The sequence below is a fragment of the Excalfactoria chinensis genome, chromosome 5, assembly GCF_039878825.1.
Source record: "Excalfactoria chinensis isolate bCotChi1 chromosome 5, bCotChi1.hap2, whole genome shotgun sequence".
Taxonomy (NCBI): domain Eukaryota; kingdom Metazoa; phylum Chordata; class Aves; order Galliformes; family Phasianidae; genus Excalfactoria; species Excalfactoria chinensis.
The window spans coordinates 31,987,572-32,007,319 of NC_092829.1; the positions used below are offsets into that span (position 1 = coordinate 31,987,572).

The 19,748-nt window shown below is 48.9% G+C and overlaps 3 protein-coding genes across 3 annotated transcripts; all 3 read left to right on the forward strand.

Annotated features, from left to right (window-relative positions):
- The first annotated feature begins 520 nt into the window (after nt 1-520).
- Nucleotides 521-5,508, forward strand: LOC140253449 (acyl-coenzyme A thioesterase 5-like). The gene is made up of 3 exons (XM_072339044.1): nt 521-1,186; nt 2,585-2,787; nt 3,241-5,508. Exons 1-3 carry the CDS (start codon nt 583-585, stop codon nt 3,820-3,822), a joined length of 1,389 nt encoding a protein of 462 aa, XP_072195145.1. The 5' UTR covers nt 521-582; the 3' UTR covers nt 3,823-5,508.
- Nucleotides 5,509-9,171: 3,663 nt separating this feature from the next.
- On the forward strand, nt 9,172-14,271 carry LOC140253448 (acyl-coenzyme A thioesterase 1-like). Its single transcript, XM_072339043.1, has 3 exons — nt 9,172-9,849; nt 11,397-11,599; nt 12,800-14,271. The coding sequence occupies exons 1-3, from the start codon at nt 9,258-9,260 to the stop codon at nt 13,403-13,405; spliced, it is 1,401 nt and encodes a 466-aa protein (XP_072195144.1). The 5' UTR covers nt 9,172-9,257; the 3' UTR covers nt 13,406-14,271.
- Nucleotides 14,272-14,513: 242 nt separating this feature from the next.
- On the forward strand, nt 14,514-19,227 carry LOC140253450 (acyl-coenzyme A thioesterase 5-like). Its single transcript, XM_072339046.1, has 3 exons — nt 14,514-15,087; nt 17,621-17,823; nt 18,652-19,227. The coding sequence occupies exons 1-3, from the start codon at nt 14,553-14,555 to the stop codon at nt 19,225-19,227; spliced, it is 1,314 nt and encodes a 437-aa protein (XP_072195147.1). The 5' UTR covers nt 14,514-14,552.
- Nucleotides 19,228-19,748: the final 521 nt, after the last annotated feature.

Consider the following 19,748-nt stretch of genomic DNA (forward strand, 5'->3'; position numbering starts at 1 on the left):
AGAGGTGGAAGGCTGTCCCACGCCTACAGTAGGCAGAAGGCAACCATGCAACGATAGGATTGTGACTTAGTGGTGTCTTGCACTGGGCAGCAGTTCATGGGGGGAGCGGGCAGAAGCAAGCCGCCAAAGTGTTCCCAGTCTGCGGTGTCAGCAGGTCTGTAGGCAGCAAAACAGAAGTCTGTCTTGTAGGCAGCCGGCTGCTTGGCCAAGTTTGGGAGATGGCAGGGAGAGCCTGTGGTAGAAACTGGGTCCGGTCCTGCAAGGAGCAACCATCAGCAGGTCTGGTTTGAGGATCACCGCCACAGCATATCTGCGCACCGTAAAACTGCCAGCGCTGGGCAGAGCTGACAGCCTTTGGAAATGCTCCGATGGTGTCAGCGCTGACTGCACTGAGCACGCCCTACTACAGACTCCAGCAGGGCTGCAGCCACAGCTCCAGGCAGCCTTGAAAACCTCGCAGCCAGAATGAGCCCACGCAGTCCCTGCCCAGGATTCTCCTCCCCGTGTGTGGGAAGCAGCACTTGTACAAGAAGCTCCAGCCCGCATGCGAACACTGTGAAGCGACCAGGGACTACGGGGCAGATGACTGCGCTCACCGCGTGCCGACAGAGCTCCCGCTGCTGGCAGAGGTGGCTCTCCTGGCCCGGCCTCGCTCCGCAGCCCCTGCAGCGCGGCAGCCCCCCGCAGATCCCCGTGCTGCCCACAGCTCGCGGCCTCGCTTCCACAGCAACCGCCACCATCCGCTTCTCGCCGTCCACCCGCAGCCTCTTCGATGAGCCGCTGGGCATCGCCGTGCAGGGCCTCGGCCCGCGGCAGCAGGTCACCCTGCGGGCGTCCCTGCGGGACGAGGCGGGCGAACTGTTCGAGGCCCACGCCCGGTACCAGGCGGCGGACGACGGGGAGCTGGACCTGGCCCGCTGCCCCGCGCTGCCGGGCGGCAGCTTCAGCGGCCTGGAGCCCACGGGGCTGCTGTGGGCGCTGCAGCCCCGCAAGGCCTTCTGGCGGCTGGTGAAGAAGGACGTGCAGACCCCCTTCCGCCTGCAGCTGGAGGTGCTGGAGGGCCACGGGGACGGCCCCGGGCGGCTGCTGGCCCAGGCTGAGCACGAGCGGGCGTTCCTGCGGGACGGGGTGCGCAGGGTGCCGGTGCGAGAGGGGAGGATCCGGGCCACGCTCTTCCTGCCCCCCGGTGAGTACCGGCTGTAGCCATCCTGTTTTTTCCTAAAAGTCTCGTGTTTGCCAGGGCGAGCTGTTTCATGACCTACATAAAGAGAAGCCCATGAAAGCTCCATCCCTCTTTTCCTCCCTACCGTCCCTCTGACTCATCTGACCGTCATTTACAGTCACTCAGCCACGTGAATGCTAGAACAGGTTTACAGAAACAGGCAAAGGAAACATTCTTTCTAAGAGCCCGAGGGTACAAATGTGGAGGAAGGCACCACCAGCAATGTGGGCGCCAGTAGGAGCCAAGAGGCTAAGATAAAGAGCTGTGGGAAGAGTCTATGTGCCAGTCCTGCCTTGTTGCCCAGTGCTGGCTCTACATGAAGAGCCAGGGAGTCCTCCTGGAGGGCTTGGAGTATGCTCCCTCTTCCCATGGTGATCATGGTTCACTATGTTTGAGTTCCTCTGTTGGGGCCCATGACCTGTGGACAACTTCATGATGTGAAAGGAGGAGGGTGAGGGACTCGAGAACTTTTATAGAGAAGAAATCTTTCCAGAAGAAAAAGACAAACATTGATTAGCTTTAGTAAAGGATTTCCTTTTGGAGGTGTATGACTTGCTCAAGATACCACCAGGTTTCAGTACAGACTAGGCTGCTAAGCAGAGACCTCCCTGCCTGTCCAGGGTGTGTGAGCACTGACTTCTTATCCTCAGCATCCCCCTTGGCAGTGAGGCCAGGGCTCCTTCCCCTGCCTGCTGACCAGGAGACAAAGAAAGCCACTTGCATACATTTTGTTTCCACACATTCCTGGTTCCCTTCACTTGCACTTACAGTAAGCTGTCTCACTTTCTCAGTGACCCCAGACCCACTCCTTCAAACAGTGTGTTTTAAGATTGTAAACCTTTGCCACAGTCCCCATCTTTGAAACGTTTCCTAGGCATAGAAGGATTTTAGTTTCATCCTGGAGCCATTTAGGAGTTGGATACCCCTTACAACATAAAGCCATAAATTAGCTTTTGCTACAGTGCTGTCCCACCTCCCTTGAGCATCCCCACAGACTTACCCAGTATTAGGACATGTTCTGTGCGTGTTCAGAGTAAGCCCACACTGTTGTGCTACACTCAGCTGAGCCGTGGGTCACAGGCAATTGCAGTCCTGCTCTCTGCAGTACGCAGCCACTGCTTTGAATGCTCACAGTCTATGTAAAGCCAGTAGATGTGCTGTCACCTGCATACAAACAGCAGAGGAAGAGCAATGGAAGAGGTCTTTTTAGCAGCTAACACTGATTTGCTGAGTGACTTGTCATGTCCATTCCCCAAAAAACATTCTTCTGCAGTTCCTGTTGTGCATCTGGTTTTATGCGTTCTAAATCAAAGAAAAATTAAAAGGACTAATTTCATGTGACACTGCTCTTGTCTGCTGCAGGACCAGCCCCCTTTCCAGGAGTCATCAACATAGATGGACTTGGAGGCGGCCTTTGTGAGCACAGAGCCAGCCTGCTGGCCAATCATGGCTTTGCCACCCTGGCCCTGGCTTATTACCAGTATGAGGATCTGATTCAGGAGCCGACCAAACTCCATCTGGAATATTTTGAAGAGGCAGTGAACTACATGCTGCAGCACACACAGGTAGTAGCACGCTCCCTGCCCTCTGGCATCCAGAGAATGCTTCTTCACTGGAGTGCCTATCCCTTCACCAGAGCTGTCCCCGGGGGAAGCTGCTGGATGCTTGCCCAACCCAATGGCTGGCATCTGCAGGGTATCTGAGATCTAGAAAAAAGGAAGGACTAAACAGATATGTGCTGGAAAGGTGATGCAAAGAGAGAAAGCACGCTCAAAAGAGACAGCTGAGACATAACTGGGTGGAAAGGTTTGAGCAGGAGAGCTTTCATGAATCGCTACCCTTCTTCCCTTCTCCTTCGGGACAGGTGTTTAGCACTTATCCAGCAGAAAAACTAATTATTGCAATTCCCTCCTTTGTACTGTTGTGTAAACTCTCAACATTACGCAACATCCCCTTCCAGTAATTAGCTGTTGTGTTTTTCAGCTCAGTATTGATGGGCTTTTCCTCCTATCCACCAGGTAAAGGGACCAGGGATTGGTCTGCTTGGTTACTCCAAAGGAGGTGATTTGTCTCTCGCCATGGCTGCCTTCCTGAAGAATATCACAGCAGTAGCTACCATTAATGGCCCTGTGGGCAATTCAGCTTTTCCTCTGTGCTACAAAGATAAAACTATTCCCCCCTTGTCTTGTGATGAAAACCGTGCCAAGGTTTATTATAACAATATCACTGATTATTCTGATGTCATATCTGACCCCTTTAATGCCGCTGACAAACAAAGCATGATCCCAATAGAGAAAGCTGAGGCACATTTACTATTAATTGCTGGACAAGATGACCGTATTGTCAACAGTAAGCATCATGCCACCGAAGCCTGCAAATATTTGCAGGCTCGAGGGAAGGAAAATGTTCAGATACTCATTTATCCTGGAGCAGGGCACTGCATTGACCCTCCCTTTTCCCCTTTTTACCCAATAGGAAACCATCCAGTTTATCACAAAAAAGCTGTCCTGGGTGGAGAGCTCACAGCTTATTCTAAAGCACAGGTTCATGCTTGGCTACAGATACAGGCTTTTTTCCACAAACATTTAAATGACAAGTGATGCGAGTACAGGGAACGCACAGCTATGAACAAACATCTGATGAATTATTTTACATTTATCAGGTCAGCTCCCTCTCCCAGCTGTACCAATGCAGCTACAATGTCTTCAGTGACTTTGCACAACTATAACTCAGAAAAGAATTGGTTTTCGTGTTCTGTTTTACATTTTTGGATAGGAAAAATATCCCATTGTTTTCCTCATGTGTTTTCTATTTTTATATTCGACCGTGCTTTTCACGTTACTGTGGCCTCCACTTGCATATGCTATCCACGACTCATACTTCAAAACAAGACCTTTCAAATACGAATTTTGGTGCATGGATTTCACTACTGTTATGGTAAATATCATAAATGAAAATGTTTCTGATGCTGGAAATGTGCAGTAATGGATGTTATAGCAAGAGTGTCTTGGTGTCTCTGGTTAGCCCTCTGGAAGGGTTGTTTGTCTTCTGTTTCCATCTCCCCTTCAGAAGAAAGGGCTCTGCTTCACATATACTTCCAGCTCTAACATCTAATGCAAAACAACAAGTTTGCAATCATCATGATCTTCTCCCATAAAATATGGAAACTTTTCAGCTTTGTTATTAGAACTGGTTGAGGTCAGACTAATGAGGGAACAGAGACAGAGCAGCTCATACAGGAACCAAAGGCATCAAGGGACCCTCTCGCTGAGTGGGAGGTTTGTCATCTCAATCAGTATGATTAAAATGTGGGCTGAGATTTGAACAGCAAATCAACATCTGGGTATAAAAGTAAGCCTTACAAGTAAATAGAAAGTACCTTTAAAATTACAGGATGACAAAAGTCATTTTGGTGAGGATAATACACAGGCTGGGATACCCTGAAATTTGACCTTATGGCATGTGTGTGTGTGTGTGTGAGACTGAGTACAGACGGGCACTGGACTGTCCAAAGTGAGGGAGGCTGCCCTTAATGGGGGTGCAGCCCAATTTATACACAAAGATTACTATACTAAAATTGGCAAGGTTGTTGGTCTTTCTGTTTGTTTTGTTTCAATAATGAAACATCTATACCTGCAATGATCCCATGAACAGTTCGAGACTTTCAAATTTGATAAAACATTGGCGGGGAGGGGGAGGCAGGAAAAATAAAACCAAAAGCAAAGTAGCACACGCTCAGTGTGATGCCTTTTTTAGTTGATAAGATAATGCATCCAAACAGTGCACTAAATAACAAAACTCAGAGCCTAGAAGACTCCCAGGAAAAGCTAAAGCAATGAAAATTCAAAAGCAAAATTGCTCGATCAACAATCTCGACACCAATTTATTTCTGTCACACATACCGCTGCTCCTGTACAGATAGATGTTGTGGATGAGCTTTAGTACCCTAAATCTTTAGGTTATTTTTCTCATCTAGCCCTCTTCTAGATAACCTGGATGAACAGGGAAGAAACTGAGTCCACTACTAGCTCTACAAATGAACCCTATTTGATTTGCCCTGTTCCAGAGGAAACTGCAACCTGTCTCCTTGGTACTGGGACTTCTTGTTCCAGTTCATATGCCTCTGACTTTCTGCACACTGCCTTGTCTTCTGAAGGTGTGGGTATTGCAGGATAATCCGTCCCACCTCCTGTTACAACTTCCCCAAGTGTTTCACTTGGCCCTGTTTCTGATTATTCTGTTTTTCTTTAAGCCCTACTGCTCCTATTCACTTGTTGAGAAAAGATTTCTCAATCTTCACCCAGGGAGGTGGTTGAATCGCCATCCCTGGATGTGTTTAAGAGCCGTTTGGAAGTGGTACTCAGGGATATGATTTAGCAGAGGTTGGGTTTTTTTTTTTTTTTTTGTTTTTTTTTTTTTTTTTTTTTTCTTAGAGATGGGGTACTGGTTAGGCTGCGGTTGGACTTGATGATCTTCAAGGTCTTTTCCAACCTGGATAATTCTATGATTTCTCATTTAAACTTGAATGTGCCATTACTGTTACCTTATTGTTACCCAAACTGAACACTTATTGATGTTCCACCAGTGCATCATGAAGAATTCATCTCTCTACTCCATGTCTGGAAGCATGAACCTGCATAGGCACCTGTCTCTCCAGACTCCTCTTTTCTTCAGGACATTTTGGTGCAAGTATCTTCCCAGATTTGTCTTCTCCCAGTAACTAAGCAGGTCACGTCCCAAGTGCTGAACCTCATACTCAAAATAGGGAAATGCCTCTCCTGTGTGTTCTTCATTATCCTATCTCAAAGAAAGCTGAGGAAGGTATCTGACTGGTAACTGATTCTCTATTGCAGCTCCTATGGATGGTGAATCTTGTGACCATCTTTTATTGAACAGCTCCTTTATCCCATGGCCTGATCTCCAGAATGTACCCTTGCTCAATCCAGATCCTATCTGTTCTGTAGATGGCTCTTGCCTCTGAGACTCGACTGGAAAACTTGCTTCCAGCTATGCTGTCTGTGATGCACGACATATTGCAGTGTATTTCCTCTGTTCCTTCTGTACAAACTGCTGAACTTGTTCTTATCTGTGCCTGTGTTATGGTACAGAGTCAATCTACAGCTATGTACATCAACTCTTGCCTTGTGTTTGGTGTTGCATATGATTTTGGTCAGCTTTGGAAACAACATGGTTTTCTTACATCACCAGGTTCCCATATGAAGGGTAGTTGTTATGTGGATGATCTTTTACAAGCCTTGCTACTAACTTCTTTAGCTATTGTTAACTGTTAGTCTGCCATGGTTTGGGCTGGAATAGAGTTAATTTTCTTTATAGTAGCTGGTACCGTGCTCTGTGTGTTATGGATTTAGGAGGAAAATAATGTTGATAGCACACGTACGTTTTAATTGTTGCTGAGCACTGCTTACTCTAAGTCAAAGATATTTTGGCATCTCAAGCTGTCTCACCAGTGTGGAGCATGGGCGTGCACAGTTCTTGGTTTCTTTCCCTCTTTTTTTTCCTTCTTATTAAACTATCCTTATCTCAGCCCATGAGATTTTGCAATTCTCTTTAACCTGTGGGGGAAGGGAGTAAGCAAATAGCTGTGTGGTGCTGAGCTGCCTGCCAGATTAAACCATACCAAGTTTCTTGAGAAAGGATCCAAAATAAGGACTTTCTGTTGCACAAGTTGTGTCAGAACCAGAGACATTCTCTACTCCTTGAGGCAGCTGAATAACACGATGATTATTTGATAGGTGTAGGCCAGACGCCAGCACTATGTGGTGAGCTGTAACTCTCTGACACAGCCAGAGTCAGGATGTACCTTTTTCAAACATTTTGTCAGCTTTGCAGGACTCCATCATTCTTCAGAGATGAAGTCGAAAACTGCCAGAGGTGGCAACTGTGACAGATACCTACATCCCATACACTGTATCTTCCCAGAAACCTTGCTACCTGTAACCATCCTGCGTCATTGCAGATTTCTGGGCAGTATTTTTAAATAGTTATTTAACCTTAGACAAAACCAGAGACATATGCAAGAGACAATGTAATAGGATTGGTCTGCTGTGGTTTAGCCCAGCAGGCAGCTAAGCAACACACAGCTGGTCACTACTCGCTCCATGCACAACAGGATGGTGGAAGAACTTGTGGGTTGAGATAAGGACAGCTTAATAAGAAAGAAATAAAACTGGAAAAAAACAATGACATGAAAAATACCACAGAAGATGTGACACACGATGCAATTGCTTACTGCTCACCAAAGAATGTCCAGCTAGTTCCCAAGCAATGGCAACTAACTCACCCAGTTTTATGGTTGAGCACAATGCCATACAATACGGGACATCCCTCTGTCCAAACTCAGTGTCCTAGCCGTGCCCCCTCCCAGCTCTTTGTGCTCCCCCAGCCTCCTTGCTGGCAGGGCAGTGTGAGAAGCCGAGACATTGTTGGCTCCGTGTAAGCACCACCCTGTAACAATGAAACCATCACTGTGTTATCAACATTATGTTCCTCCTAAATCCAGAACAAAGCATCAGTGGAAATCACGATGCAAGCCCATGCTACTTCTTACGAAGATGCCGCACAGGGAGATGACCCGGCTGATCATGATGACCTTGCCTTCAGGCTCAGGATTTTGTTGCTAATTGTCTTTCTGACTCAGATTCACCTTCTCTTTCAGAACTGTCATTATCATAGAACAATGAACCGATAACTGTGAAGGACTCTTGGCTCTGCAGTGATTGTCAGCTATACCCAAATTCTTTCTGGGCTTGCCTCATTCCATTTTACCCTTCCTTGCTTATGTGTCATACCCCATGACTCACACTAGCAAGAGAGGATTAGTGCTGCAATTCAGCAGGACTGGTTTGTTCCAAACTTTTCTGTAAAGCACAGCAGTATTGCACTACCTGTCCATAACAGCTGCCTAGTCCGTAACACAGGCCAGTATACAAACCTAACACCTGCAGCACATCCCAAACTTCAGATAGAAGTATATCCCAAACACAGCAGATACACATCCTCCAGATGGCTAAATGCTGTAATCCAGAGTACGTGATTGTAGCCCTTTATGAGTACTCAGGGTGGGTTGAGGCTTATGCCTGCAAACATACTGATGCCGCTACTGCAGCCAAGAAACTCTGAAGAGACTTGATACTTTGATTTGACATCTTTTTGCTACAGATAGTAATCAAGGTGCTCATTTCACAAGCCAAATGATTAAAGGTATTTGTGCAGCTTTAAACATGAAGCAATACCTGTGCTATGCCTCAGCCCAGCAGCGCAGAAGGAAGAATGTCTGACCTGAGAAGTGAATTGGCCAAGGTGCATTAAGAAACAGGACAGAAGCAGCCAGAAGCACTGCTGCTGACGTATATGTAAAGCAGAGCACACAGGATGCACAGCCTGTCTCCTCAAGATACTCTTACAGGATGGCCTATGTACCATTCACCACCTGAAGCGCAGCATGAACTTGGCCTGCGATTGGCAGACGTTTTAACATTAATTATTGCAGATCCCTAAAAAAACGGGATATCGGTTCAGTTATCTTCAGTTATCTTCAGTTGTAGCTCTTCTAGTGCCCTCCTTCGGACCGCGCCGCGCTCTGCAGCTGGGAGACCGGGTTTACCCAAGGCACGCAAACGAGAAGTAGCTCCGGTTCAGGGGAGGGGAGGAACACACACACCGTGGGTGGATCCCGTCCCAAACCGCCCCTTCCAACGCCCTGGCAGGAAGGCGGGGGCAGGCTGTGGGACAGCACGGCCCGCTGGAGCCTTCAATACGAAGCGCCAGGAACCGGACACCTGAGGGCTGCGCTTTATGCCAAGTGTATGAGAGGCTTTAAAGCCATAGGGGCAGAGCGCGGCGCTACAAATACAAGTATTCAATATTAATATACTCGTATTAAACACCCAACATCCCCTGCCGGCACGTACTCTCCCACTGCTCCCGGTGCGGGTGGCCCCCCGGAAGCCAGCGCGGCCCGGCCCGCCTCGGCGCCCGCCCAAAGAGGCGGACACGCCGATGTGCCGCGGGGCAAATGGGTGTCCTCACCGCGTGCCGACGGAGCTCCCGCTGCTGGCAGAGGTGGCTCTCCCGGGTCGGCCCCGCTCGGCAGCAGGGCAGCATCCTGCGAGTCCCCGAGGCGTCCCCGGCCCGCCGCCTCTCCTCCATGGCCGCCACCATCCGCTTCTCGCCGTCCACCCGCAGCCTCTTCGATGAGCCGCTGGGCATCGCCGTGCAGGGCCTCGGCCCGCGGCAGCAGGTCACCCTGCGGGCGTCCCTGCGGGACGAGGCGGGCGAACTGTTCGAGGCCCACGCCCGGTACCAGGCGGCGGACGACGGGGAGCTGGACCTGGCCCGCTGCCCCGCGCTGCCGGGCGGCAGCTTCAGCGGCCTGGAGCCCACGGGGCTGCTGTGGGCGCTGCAGCCCCGCAAGGCCTTCTGGCGGCTGGTGAAGAAGGACGTGCAGACCCCCTTCCGCCTGCAGCTGGAGGTGCTGGAGGGCCACGGGGACGGCCCCGGGCGGCTGCTGGCCCAGGCTGAGCACGAGCGGGCGTTCCTGCGGGACGGGGTGCGCAGGGTGCCGGTGCGAGAGGGGAGGATCCGGGCCACGCTCTTCCTGCCCCCCGGTGAGTACCGGCCCCGTCCGTCCTCCGCGGTGCCCGTTCCCAGAGGCCCGTCGGCGCGGTGCCAGGCGCAGCACGGAGTTAGAACTTGCCGGCCTGCGCAACGCGATCGGCGCAGCCCACTTTCATCTGCTTGCCACGCTCCTCCTCGTGTACCTCTGCTACCAGGCTGTTCTCCAAAACTGCTAAGTCCTCACTGCGTTGGTTCCCTTCCCAACCTTTCTCCAGATCCCCAGCTCAGTCATTTCAGAGTTGCTGCAGCCCAACCTTCTTTTTGCTGCCAGATGTGCCCTGTTTCTCTCCATTTGTGAGCAGAAAGTCAAGCGGAGCATTACACACATTTGCCATTATGACATTTTTGTCAGAGCTTTGATTGCCTTACAAATCCTGCGTTGTCCTCCCAGCAGCTGCCCAGGCTTATGCTAGTTCTCTGTGGGAAGCCTCTTCCCATTTCTCACCAGGCAGGTGTCTGGTTTTGCACTGCAACCCCACGTGGTCAAGGAGCATTGCTCCATAGTATATACCTTGCTTTCCCCTACTCGTTCCTTTTTCCCTGCCTGTCCCTGGTATCTCCTGTTGTAGCACTGCAATCATACACACATCCCAGCCAGCACCTTCTTTCACACTCCCTGTGGCTGGTGGTGAGTTTCCAGTTGTTGCCCAAGTTCAGCACACTTATGCGTGGAAGCAGAAATTAAAGTCTTCCTTGTGGCCGCCTCCTTTCCATACTCTTCATCAGTTTCCTGCAGTCCCTCTCAGCATCCCTAATGAGAATGGCAAGTGCTGGAGTAAATGGGCTGTAGTGCCTTTACACTGAAACTAAGAAGTTGAAACCACAGCAGATGGGATTTTTGAGTCAGTTTTTTGAGCAGTGCAGAGGGGGAAAGCCTCCTGGGTACTTTTGGAGGCGGGTTTGTACATTGGCAGTTGTATTGGTTTTTAATGTACAGATGGTAACAAAATGTACAGAAGGTATAAGTGAATAAGTAAAGGAAAAATTCACCAATGGTGGTGCCTTGGCTGAAGAAGCTGGGGCAGTCCTCCCTGGTGAGCAATCTCCAAGAGATACTGCTCCAGTGGGAGTCAGCCCTTAAATGAGGTCTCAGAGGGGATGGAGTCGAGCTCCACCCCTCCCGGGAGCACAGCTACATCACTCTCACCTGTGCTCCCACAGCTGACCCCATACTTGCCTCAGCTGATTAATCAGAGGTTCAGGCTGTGATTACCAATCTCCCATACAGCAGTGAGTTTACATGATAGGGACAGCTAGCTGTGACTGTCATCCCTTCCCTGCCAGCCATGTTTTTCTCCTGATCACTGAAACATTGGTGACTGTTTAGTACGTTTGTTTAATGTTTAATCTTGAAGCAATGCAGCCATGTACTGAAACATGGCACAGACTTTGAGATGCTTAGTACCACTCTGTGCTTTTGTGTGTGCGTTTTGGTTGGTTTTGTTTGTTTGTTTGAAGGCACATTCCCGGGCCTATGAATTTGGGATATAAATGAGAAATGATGGGTCAAGGTGTTCTGTTTTGTGGCCTCTTTCAGGAAACGGTCCCTTTCCAGGAGTTATTGACTTGTATGGCACTGGAGGAGGACTCCTCGAATACAGGGCATGCCTGCTGGCCAACTATGGCTTTGCTGTGCTGGCACTGGCTTTCTACAGTTATGAAGATCTCCCCAAAGAGATGAAGGAGGTCAACCTGGAATATTTTGAAGAAGCTATTAACTTTATGTTACAACACAACCAGGTTGGTTTAGACACTGACACAGCCTCACTACAGGGAACTGCCATTAGTCAGCTCCTATCAGCCTGCAGGTGGGGCAAAGCTGTTGTATTTAGAATAGCATCTCTGTTCAGGTCAGCTGTAAATAATTCCTTTCATATCCTTAAATCCCATTACAGTGGTTCTCTGGCAGATAATTCCGAGTCTTCCTTTTGTACTGGCCAGGTGACACAGTGACATGGAGTCACATACTAGTTATTTCTGCTTCGCTCAACCCAGTGTCCTAACAAGGGAACCAGCTGCCTTGAGGCACATCAGGCTGCCAGCGGGGCTTTTAAGTTTACATTCCATAGAATGTCCTTGAGGACTAAATGTCTTTTTTAACCTTGGAGCACGTGATATGCTTCTGTGATCTAGGGCTCAAGGAAGTCTATAAATACGCATTTGTTGCCGTGTATTGTAGTAAGCTGTTACAGTCACTCCAAACGTTGGTATGTGGCGCATGTAGTTTTCGGTAGCTGGCTGCAAACTCAGCAGTCAGGGTTCCTAAGCTGTACCTCCTGGAAGAGATCCCTGCTTAGCTCTGCATCTTCTTCCAAATAGCTGCACATGACAATAGCTGGAATTCCACATGGCGATGTCTGGCCTCTGTGGAGAGCTCAAAATAAACACCTTCCTCAGAAAGATTGCCTTTCCATTACAGTAACCTTAACTGCTTATGCTACCCCTGTGCCCCAAATCTTGCACTTTTTTTCTTCTCTGCCCTGAGAACAGTACTGCTGACTCTTGTTAATGCTTTCACTGATGCCTCTCCCATGCCATATTTTTAACACTTGGCAAAATTTTAGCCGTGTTTTCAAATTTCCCCCTTTCTGTGCTTCAGCCTCGGTGGGTGTGGAGCTTGTCATGCTGGTGACGAGGCACAAAAGATGTTACATTTCAGCACTTTCTCAGAGCCTTTTTGAGCCCTGAGAGTCTTTGAACATTGGAGCCATTGTGACATTGGCAACCTGAATTTCAGCACCCTGTAAGGTCATTTAGCTTTCCTATTATAGTTTGACTGTAAAAGAACAGTTAACCTGTACAAGGCCTTGTAGTTTTGTTAGGACCTCAGATGCGTATACCTGGAGTGCAGATCAGGACAGGCTGTGCTAATACAGCAGCACTTCCAAGAAATGGTTTGCATTTTTTGTTGATTATGATTTCTGTTTCTTTACCCTCCAGGTTAAAGGTCCCGGAATTGGGTTGCTTGGCTTCTCCAAGGGGGGTGACTTATGTATCTCAATGGCCTCCTTCCTGAAAGGCATCACAGCCACCGCTGTGATCAATGGCTCGGTGGCGAACGTGGGTGCAGTGCTCCGCTATAAGGATATCACCATTCCACCCCTTGGTTACAACATAAAACGTATCAAGGTCAATAAATCCGGGATTGGTGATATCATTGATGCACTTAACAATCCATTAGAAGGGCCTGACCGCCAAAGCTTTATCCCTTTGGAGAAAGCTGAGTGCCGCTTCTTGTTTATTGTAGGCCAGGATGATCACAACTGGAAAAGTGAATTCTTTGCAACTGAGGGGAGCAAACGTTTGCAAGCTCATGGGAAGGAAAAACCCGAGATAATCTGTTATCCTGGGGCAGGGCATTATATTGAACCCCCTTTCTTCCCAATGTGTTCTGCCTCAGTGCACCTCCTGGTTGGCATGCCTGTTATATGGGGTGGGGAGCCCAAGGCACACTGTGAGGCACAGATAGATTCCTGGCAGCAGATCCAGGCCTTCTTCCACAGACACCTCAATGGTGAGCCTTCCAGGACAGCCAATAGGCTGTGATGTGATTTGGGTTACTGTACAGAGAAGATTCTAGTGTTTCATGTTTTTTCACATTCTGTGTTTCACATTTGTTTTGTTAAATGGCTTTGAATGAGAGCAAAGAACATCAGAGAATAAAGTTGTTTTTCTCTGAGCAGATGGTGGGTGAGAGCTGCACCCTTTCCACACCTTCCTCTAACAATCAGCGATATCTTGGCCTCCCATTGTGCGTTGTACGGGAAAGATGTGGAAACGTGATGATGGCAAGGCTGGGTCTGTTTCGAATGTGAGTTTAAGTGGAAGGTAAATCATCTGAGATGTGGGATGAAAATTAATTTACCTTGTAAGTCTTCCTCAGAGGAAGCGTGTTGGATGCCACTGTCCTTAATGGAGAAAGTGCACTTTTGTTTTTTTCCATCTGGAAGCAGCTGTTCTCTCTACCTACGTCCAGTAATCTTATCTCACATCACTAAATTGTATGTCTGCCTTAACTGTCCATTTTGAGATCTAGCACTTAGCAAGTCTCCCGTGGAGAGATGACAGCAGCCCATAGCCTGAAACTGCCTTCTGAGCACACCTGGTAGAACTGAGAAAACAGGCTTCCTCTCTGGCTTTCTGGGAGGAGTGGGGAGCAGCAGGGTTCTGTTCTGGAGATGCTGAGCAGTTTTTGGCTCCCGAGCACGCACTCGACAGAGAAAGCACTGACTGTTACTTGGGAAGTGCCGGCGACTCTTCGGTTCCCTGAAGAACCCTTCGGTGCCTTACAAAGGCAGGCGGAGCGCACGCAGCTAGCTGCCTGTATTCAGCGAGCGACTTGCGCGTCAGTTCCACGGTGCTCCTTGCGCTCTCCGCGCTTTTCTAATTCATTAAAGTGAAACGTTAACTCGAGCAGAGCCTGGTTTGCACGCGGGACGGGACTCAGTGGGAGGGCAGGGCTCCGGGAGCCGCTCTGCCTCGCACCCTCACCCGAGGTCCCAGAGCGGAGCCGGGCGGGCGGGACGCGGCGTGGAGGCGGGCGGTGAGCGAGGCCTCCCCGCCCGGCGCCGCGTCGTCGCCGCAGAAACGCCCGCCGGGCGGGCTCCGCTCTCGATTGAGGCTGCCTGGCGTGGGCGGCCGTTATCGCCGTCGTCGCCGACTGCTCTGCGGCCCTCGGCCCCGCGCCGCAGTCATGTGGAGGGCGGCGGTCGCCGCCAAGGCCCCCGCGCGGGCGCTGTGCCGTGCCCCGGCGCGCCGGGCGGTCAGCGTGGCCGTGACCCCCGCAGCCGGACTGGCGGACGAGCGGGTGGACACGCGGGTGGCGGGGCTGGGCCCGGGGCAGCCGGTGACGCTGCGGGCGGTGGTGTCCGACGAGCGGGGCTGCCTTTTCCAATCATGCGCGCACTACCGGGCGGACGGCCGCGGCGAGCTGCACCTGGGCACGGACGCCTCGCACGGCGGGAACTACACCGGCGTGGAGCCCATGGGGCTCTTCTGGAGCTTGGCCCCCGCGGGCATGGAGAGCCCGTACCAGCGGCTCGTTCCCCGCAGCACCGGCACCCCGATGAAGGTGGAGATGCTGGTTCACCAGGGCCACAGCCAGCCCGGCGCCATCCACGGGCCGGTGATGGCCAAGGCCGAGGTGGAGAGGTGGTTCACGGCCCCCGGCGTAAGGAGGATCCGGCTGAAGGAGGGCGGCGTGAGGGGCTCCCTCTTCCTGCCGCCGGGTGAGTCGGGGCTCGACCTCTGCCCGGAGCGGGGGACGCCCGGGGCATCCGTGTGCCACGGCAAAACTGAAGGCCGCCCACGGACAGGTCGCCTCCCTGGGGCGTCTTCTGTCTTCTGGGGATGCTGCTCCGTTCTGGTCAGCAGCACGGGCGTGGGCAGGTGCCTCTCTGGCCTGGGTGGAAGCTAAGCGAGACAAAGGCTGGTAGTTTTCCACGTTGCTGCTCTCAGGTTTGGAGTTTCTGTGGACTATTTTTATTTCCTGAGCTGCCAGAACCCGTAACGATCAGAAAAGGTGATAGGCTTCACAGTGTGAGCCTCTGCTTGGGATTTTAGCCTGAGGATTAAGTTTAACAGGCATTTTTTCTCCCTGATAAGCAGAGGTGCAGGAGACTCTATAATAATGTATTACAGTTCTGTTACACCAGAGCTCAAGCTAAGCTGCTAGTTTAGCAAGTTCTGTTCTGCGTATAAGTACAAAATAGTTATTGCAAGAAGCTCTGCCTGTTCTCGTGGGATGGCTGTGCTCTGTGAGGTGTGACATTCCGATGGGCTGCTGCTGCTGCTGAAAGCTGAAACCTTACACTGCTGGCGGTGTTGGAACGCTTCAGCCATGATTTAAACTTCCGTATTTCACTGGCTGTTGTACTGCGAGAACTGCCATCTGTACTGCCTCCCTAAGAGGTTGGTTCTGCAAATCCTTTAAGTGCTGCTACAATTATCAGGGATTAAAATCTTGGTGAATGATTTCCAAACCAATAATCTTTATTAACCGTTTAGATACGGATCCAAAGTCTGCTAAAGAAGGAAAAAAACCAACCAAACAAAAACAACCTGAGCTAGATTGGACTTTGAATTTTGGATCAAATGTGTAGTCAGCATTCTGAAATACCTGCGATGTGGTTGATACAGTCTGCCTTAGAGAACGAGCAGAATTTCTGCTGAGCTCAGTGGAAATCCAGAGACCTGCAAGTTGGAACTGTATTTTTCCCTTTAGGAAGTCTGGTGTTGTAACATTATGGAAAAGCCAGAGATCGTTGCTTAAATGATGCTGGCATCCTTTTAGATAAAGGATCCAGTTCCAAGATTACCACATCGTTCCTTGCTTCAGGGATTGTTAAGAAAGGAACCTTAAAGGTCAACCATCCTTAGTAAAAGTGAGATTACGCAAATGGATTCATGCTGCAATTGTGCTATGAAAGATATTTCTCATTTCGGGTATAACGTTACAGGCTGTAATCCTTTCAAGCAGTAATAAAGCTGTCTAGAAAGTTATCCTGCTTTTTTGTGAGCTGTGACTACACTTGGGCTTTGCAGGCATTCAGGAAGGCAGTTGGGTGACCTTGTGTAAGCTGGTTATCTTCATGAAAGAGAGAAATGCAGCCCTTCTTGACTGCCTTCAGGTCATACATTCTCATTAGAATGTGTAGGGATGAGAAATAAAAGAATGCTACTGTTTTTCCTCTCCTCTTTAATAAGGAGTTTTAAAACTGAGAAAGAGCCCCAAAGCACGTTTCAGCACTTTTCTGACCTTTCTTTTTTTGCGTTTCGTTAGGAGGTTTCTACCATCTAACATGTCTTGTCCGCAGCTTCCTTTCTCAAGCACCTTGAAACATCAGAGCTCTTGTCTTTGTAGCATATAAACGATGCCAGAGGCTCGATGCACATTTGCACCAATAGGTACTTTTATCTGCTGAGAGCTGTCATCCGGCTCTGAATACGTCAGTGGTGACACCTGGTGGGCAGACTTCACACCTCCCCAAAATAAACAAACAAAAAATACTTGGGCTCTTTATGGTTACGACAGCCTTTAACACTAAATATTCTGGCATATCAGATTGAAATGTAACAACGCAGCCTTCACTGCAAAAACACAGTTGCTTGAAGTTGTGGTTCTGAAAGTTCCTGTGGTTTTACAGGCCATGCATGCGTGTGCATGTTTATCTGCGCATCGGTCGCACACACCTAACTGCACCCACACAGCTCTGTTTTATTCTGTCTTTTCACACTTGCAATAGCGATTTGGCAGCTGGCTGTGACAGCACTGATGCCGAGATAGAGGGAGTAAGTTGAGCTGATTTCATCCTGCAGTGAGTGTCTCTGCTGTGCTTTTCTTGGTGTGCCTTATTTAGGGGTTTGAATGTCCTTTGCCTTGATGCTAGTGTCTCATTAGTAATGTGTTTTCACTTTGCTAATTAAGGAATCGCTTCTTTGTGGGGAAAAGAGCTGATCTGGAGTATGATTGTTCTGAGGGTGGGAGGTTAAGATCATACACTGAGAAAACAGTTTTTTAAACAAAAGCGTGTTTAGCTGTTCACATATTTTCATAGGAAGCTCAGAACCCGTTCGGCTCAGAACCTGAAATAGCTGAAGTCAGGTACTGCACCAATCTCTAGTCTCAGCTGTGCAAATGGAAAACTGATGAGTAGTTATAGAGAACATCTAATGCTTTCTATATTTTGATTTTCAGACTTAGCTAGATATTCCTTAGAGACCTGTTTGATAACTTGTGCTCTGTGCCTCTTCTCAATCCAGGGGATGGTCCCTTTCCAGGAGTGATTGACATGTATGGTGATGAAGGAGGTTTGATTGAATTTCGATCCAGTCTCCTGGCTACCCGTGGTTTTGCTGCTCTTTCTCTGCCATATTTTGACTTTGAAGATCTGCCTAAGGTCATGAAAGAATTTAAGCTTGAGTACTTTGAGGAGGCAGCTAGATTTCTACAGCGTCACCCAAAGGTGAGTGTAAGGAGAGACCTCTCCAGACAAGGCACTAGGGAAGATTTGGTAGTCACGCTCATGTGGTGGCAGTGATTTTCTTGGAGTGTCTTTGGGCAGATTTAGGGCTCATCATGGAAAAAATGTAGGTTCTACATAGGTAGCTATGTGCATCACTGCAGAGCTTGTTTCTTCTGCTACAAGCAGGCCATTAAGTAACTTCACATTGGAAAACTGACAGTTCCTGATCACAAGGACAGTGAAGTGCTGGAACAGCCTCCAGAGAGGAGCAGTGGCAAAGTGCATATGTGGTGTTGTTTGTGAGGTTCTGTTTGTTTTAATGAAAGCAATTAGCTTACAAGAGGATGGCACAGCACTGCTCAGTGCCACAGATGAAGTGATTTGATAACCTAAGTTTTTACTTTGTTTTACTTTCCTGGCTAGAAAAGGAAGAGGCTGAATACATATGGAATTCTCAAATGTCATTTGTGAGATGACTTTATATGCCTAGGACATATTTTGCCATTGACTGTATTTGAATTTGCCTGTTTGGGGGAAAATATTTGCAAGAAAATATACAGTTCCAAGTGACGGTACTAGTTGTGCCTAACACAAATGTGAGACCAGTGTTATTTCACAGTGTTTGACATTTGTAATTGGCTCTGAAGAATAAGACACCTGGGAGAAGTCTGGCCCCAGGCTACAGCTTTCCAACAGGTCACATTGAGAATTAATTTTTTTGTTTGTTTTTAATAACACAACTTCAAAGACATTTAACGGCTAACCCTATTATAACATATACTTATTCCTTTCTTCCTCTCTTCCCCATGCCCCCATCTTAATCTGAAGGTGAAAGGGCCAGGAGTTGGAGTGATTGGGACTGGGAAAGGTGCAGAATTAGCACTCTCCATGATCACCTTCCTACCAGAAGTAGTGGCTGCTGTCTGTATCTCCGGCTGTAGTTCGAACACAGTTGCAGACCTCCATTATGGTGAGATAACTCTGCCCGGGCTGCGTTTTGATATGAATAAGGTCAGCGTTTCTGACACTGGTGTTTTTGACACTTTTGAAGCTCTGGATGACCCAGCGAATCCTGCTAATTCCTCTTGCACAATCCCCATAGAAAAAGCAGAAGGTCACTTTCTCCTAGTAGTAGGGGAAGCTGATCGTATGTGGAAGAGTTCCTTATATGCTGAGCTAGCAATAGGGCGCCTCCGCCAGCATGGGAAAGAAAACTTCGAACTGTTGAGTTATCCAGGAGCAGGCCACAGAATCGATCCTCCTTCTACTCCATTTTGTCAGGTAGCTTTGGACCGTGTTCTGGGGGTGCCCGTTCTGGGGGGTGGGGAAAGCAAAGCACACGCATACGCCCAGGAACACTCCTGGGGAAAGATTCAGGAGTTTCTACACTTGCATCTGGGATGAACACTTCAGCACCTGTAAGTTGCTGCTGCTGAGCTTGAGCCGCCAAAAGGACTGGAGAATTGGAAGTATTGACTGAGAGAAGGTCTGCAATATGAAATAGCCAAATGATAGTTACATATAGAAATCAAGACAGAAAGGGATTGATTTGCACGAGCCCGAGTTATTTTAAGTAGGTACACAGAAGAAAAGTGGAGCGATAATAAGTAGGCTGCACTATAGTACAAATTTGAGTCTGAATTGGTCATGCTATCAAGAAACAAGCGTCTGAAGAAAGTGCTTTCCGATAGGTGCTTTCTTGCTTGCAGTATTTATGAATCAAAGAACTTCACTGCCAGCCCGTGCCCTTAGAAATGACAGATAGTTCTTCTCCTGGGAGAAGAATGGCAACCTGTGGGCCATGAACTTTGATATCAAAATGATGAATGATTCTGGCTTTGGGTCTTAAGTTATTTTAGCCTAGAACTTTCTGATTTATATAGCCATACACTTTGGTACTTTGCACATGTTTTCTACTTGCACAA

Excerpts from the sequence above, each read along its gene's own strand:
- LOC140253450 (XM_072339046.1), top strand. The coding sequence starts at position 14,553 with ATGTGGAGGGCGGCGGTCGCCGCCAAGGCCCCCGCGCGGGCGCTGTGC. Across the intron at positions 15,088-17,620 it reads CTCCCTCTTCCTGCCGCCGG|GGGATGGTCCCTTTCCAGGA; the intron begins GTGAGTCGGGGC and ends TTCTCAATCCAG. Across the intron at positions 17,824-18,651 it reads TTCTACAGCGTCACCCAAAG|GTGAAAGGGCCAGGAGTTGG; the intron begins GTGAGTGTAAGG and ends CTTAATCTGAAG.
- LOC140253448 (XM_072339043.1), top strand. The coding sequence starts at position 9,258 with ATGGGTGTCCTCACCGCGTGCCGACGGAGCTCCCGCTGCTGGCAGAGG. Across the intron at positions 9,850-11,396 it reads CACGCTCTTCCTGCCCCCCG|GAAACGGTCCCTTTCCAGGA; the intron begins GTGAGTACCGGC and ends GGCCTCTTTCAG. Across the intron at positions 11,600-12,799 it reads TTATGTTACAACACAACCAG|GTTAAAGGTCCCGGAATTGG; the intron begins GTTGGTTTAGAC and ends TTTACCCTCCAG.
- LOC140253449 (XM_072339044.1), top strand. The coding sequence starts at position 583 with ATGACTGCGCTCACCGCGTGCCGACAGAGCTCCCGCTGCTGGCAGAGG. Across the intron at positions 1,187-2,584 it reads CACGCTCTTCCTGCCCCCCG|GACCAGCCCCCTTTCCAGGA; the intron begins GTGAGTACCGGC and ends TGTCTGCTGCAG. Across the intron at positions 2,788-3,240 it reads ACATGCTGCAGCACACACAG|GTAAAGGGACCAGGGATTGG; the intron begins GTAGTAGCACGC and ends CCTATCCACCAG.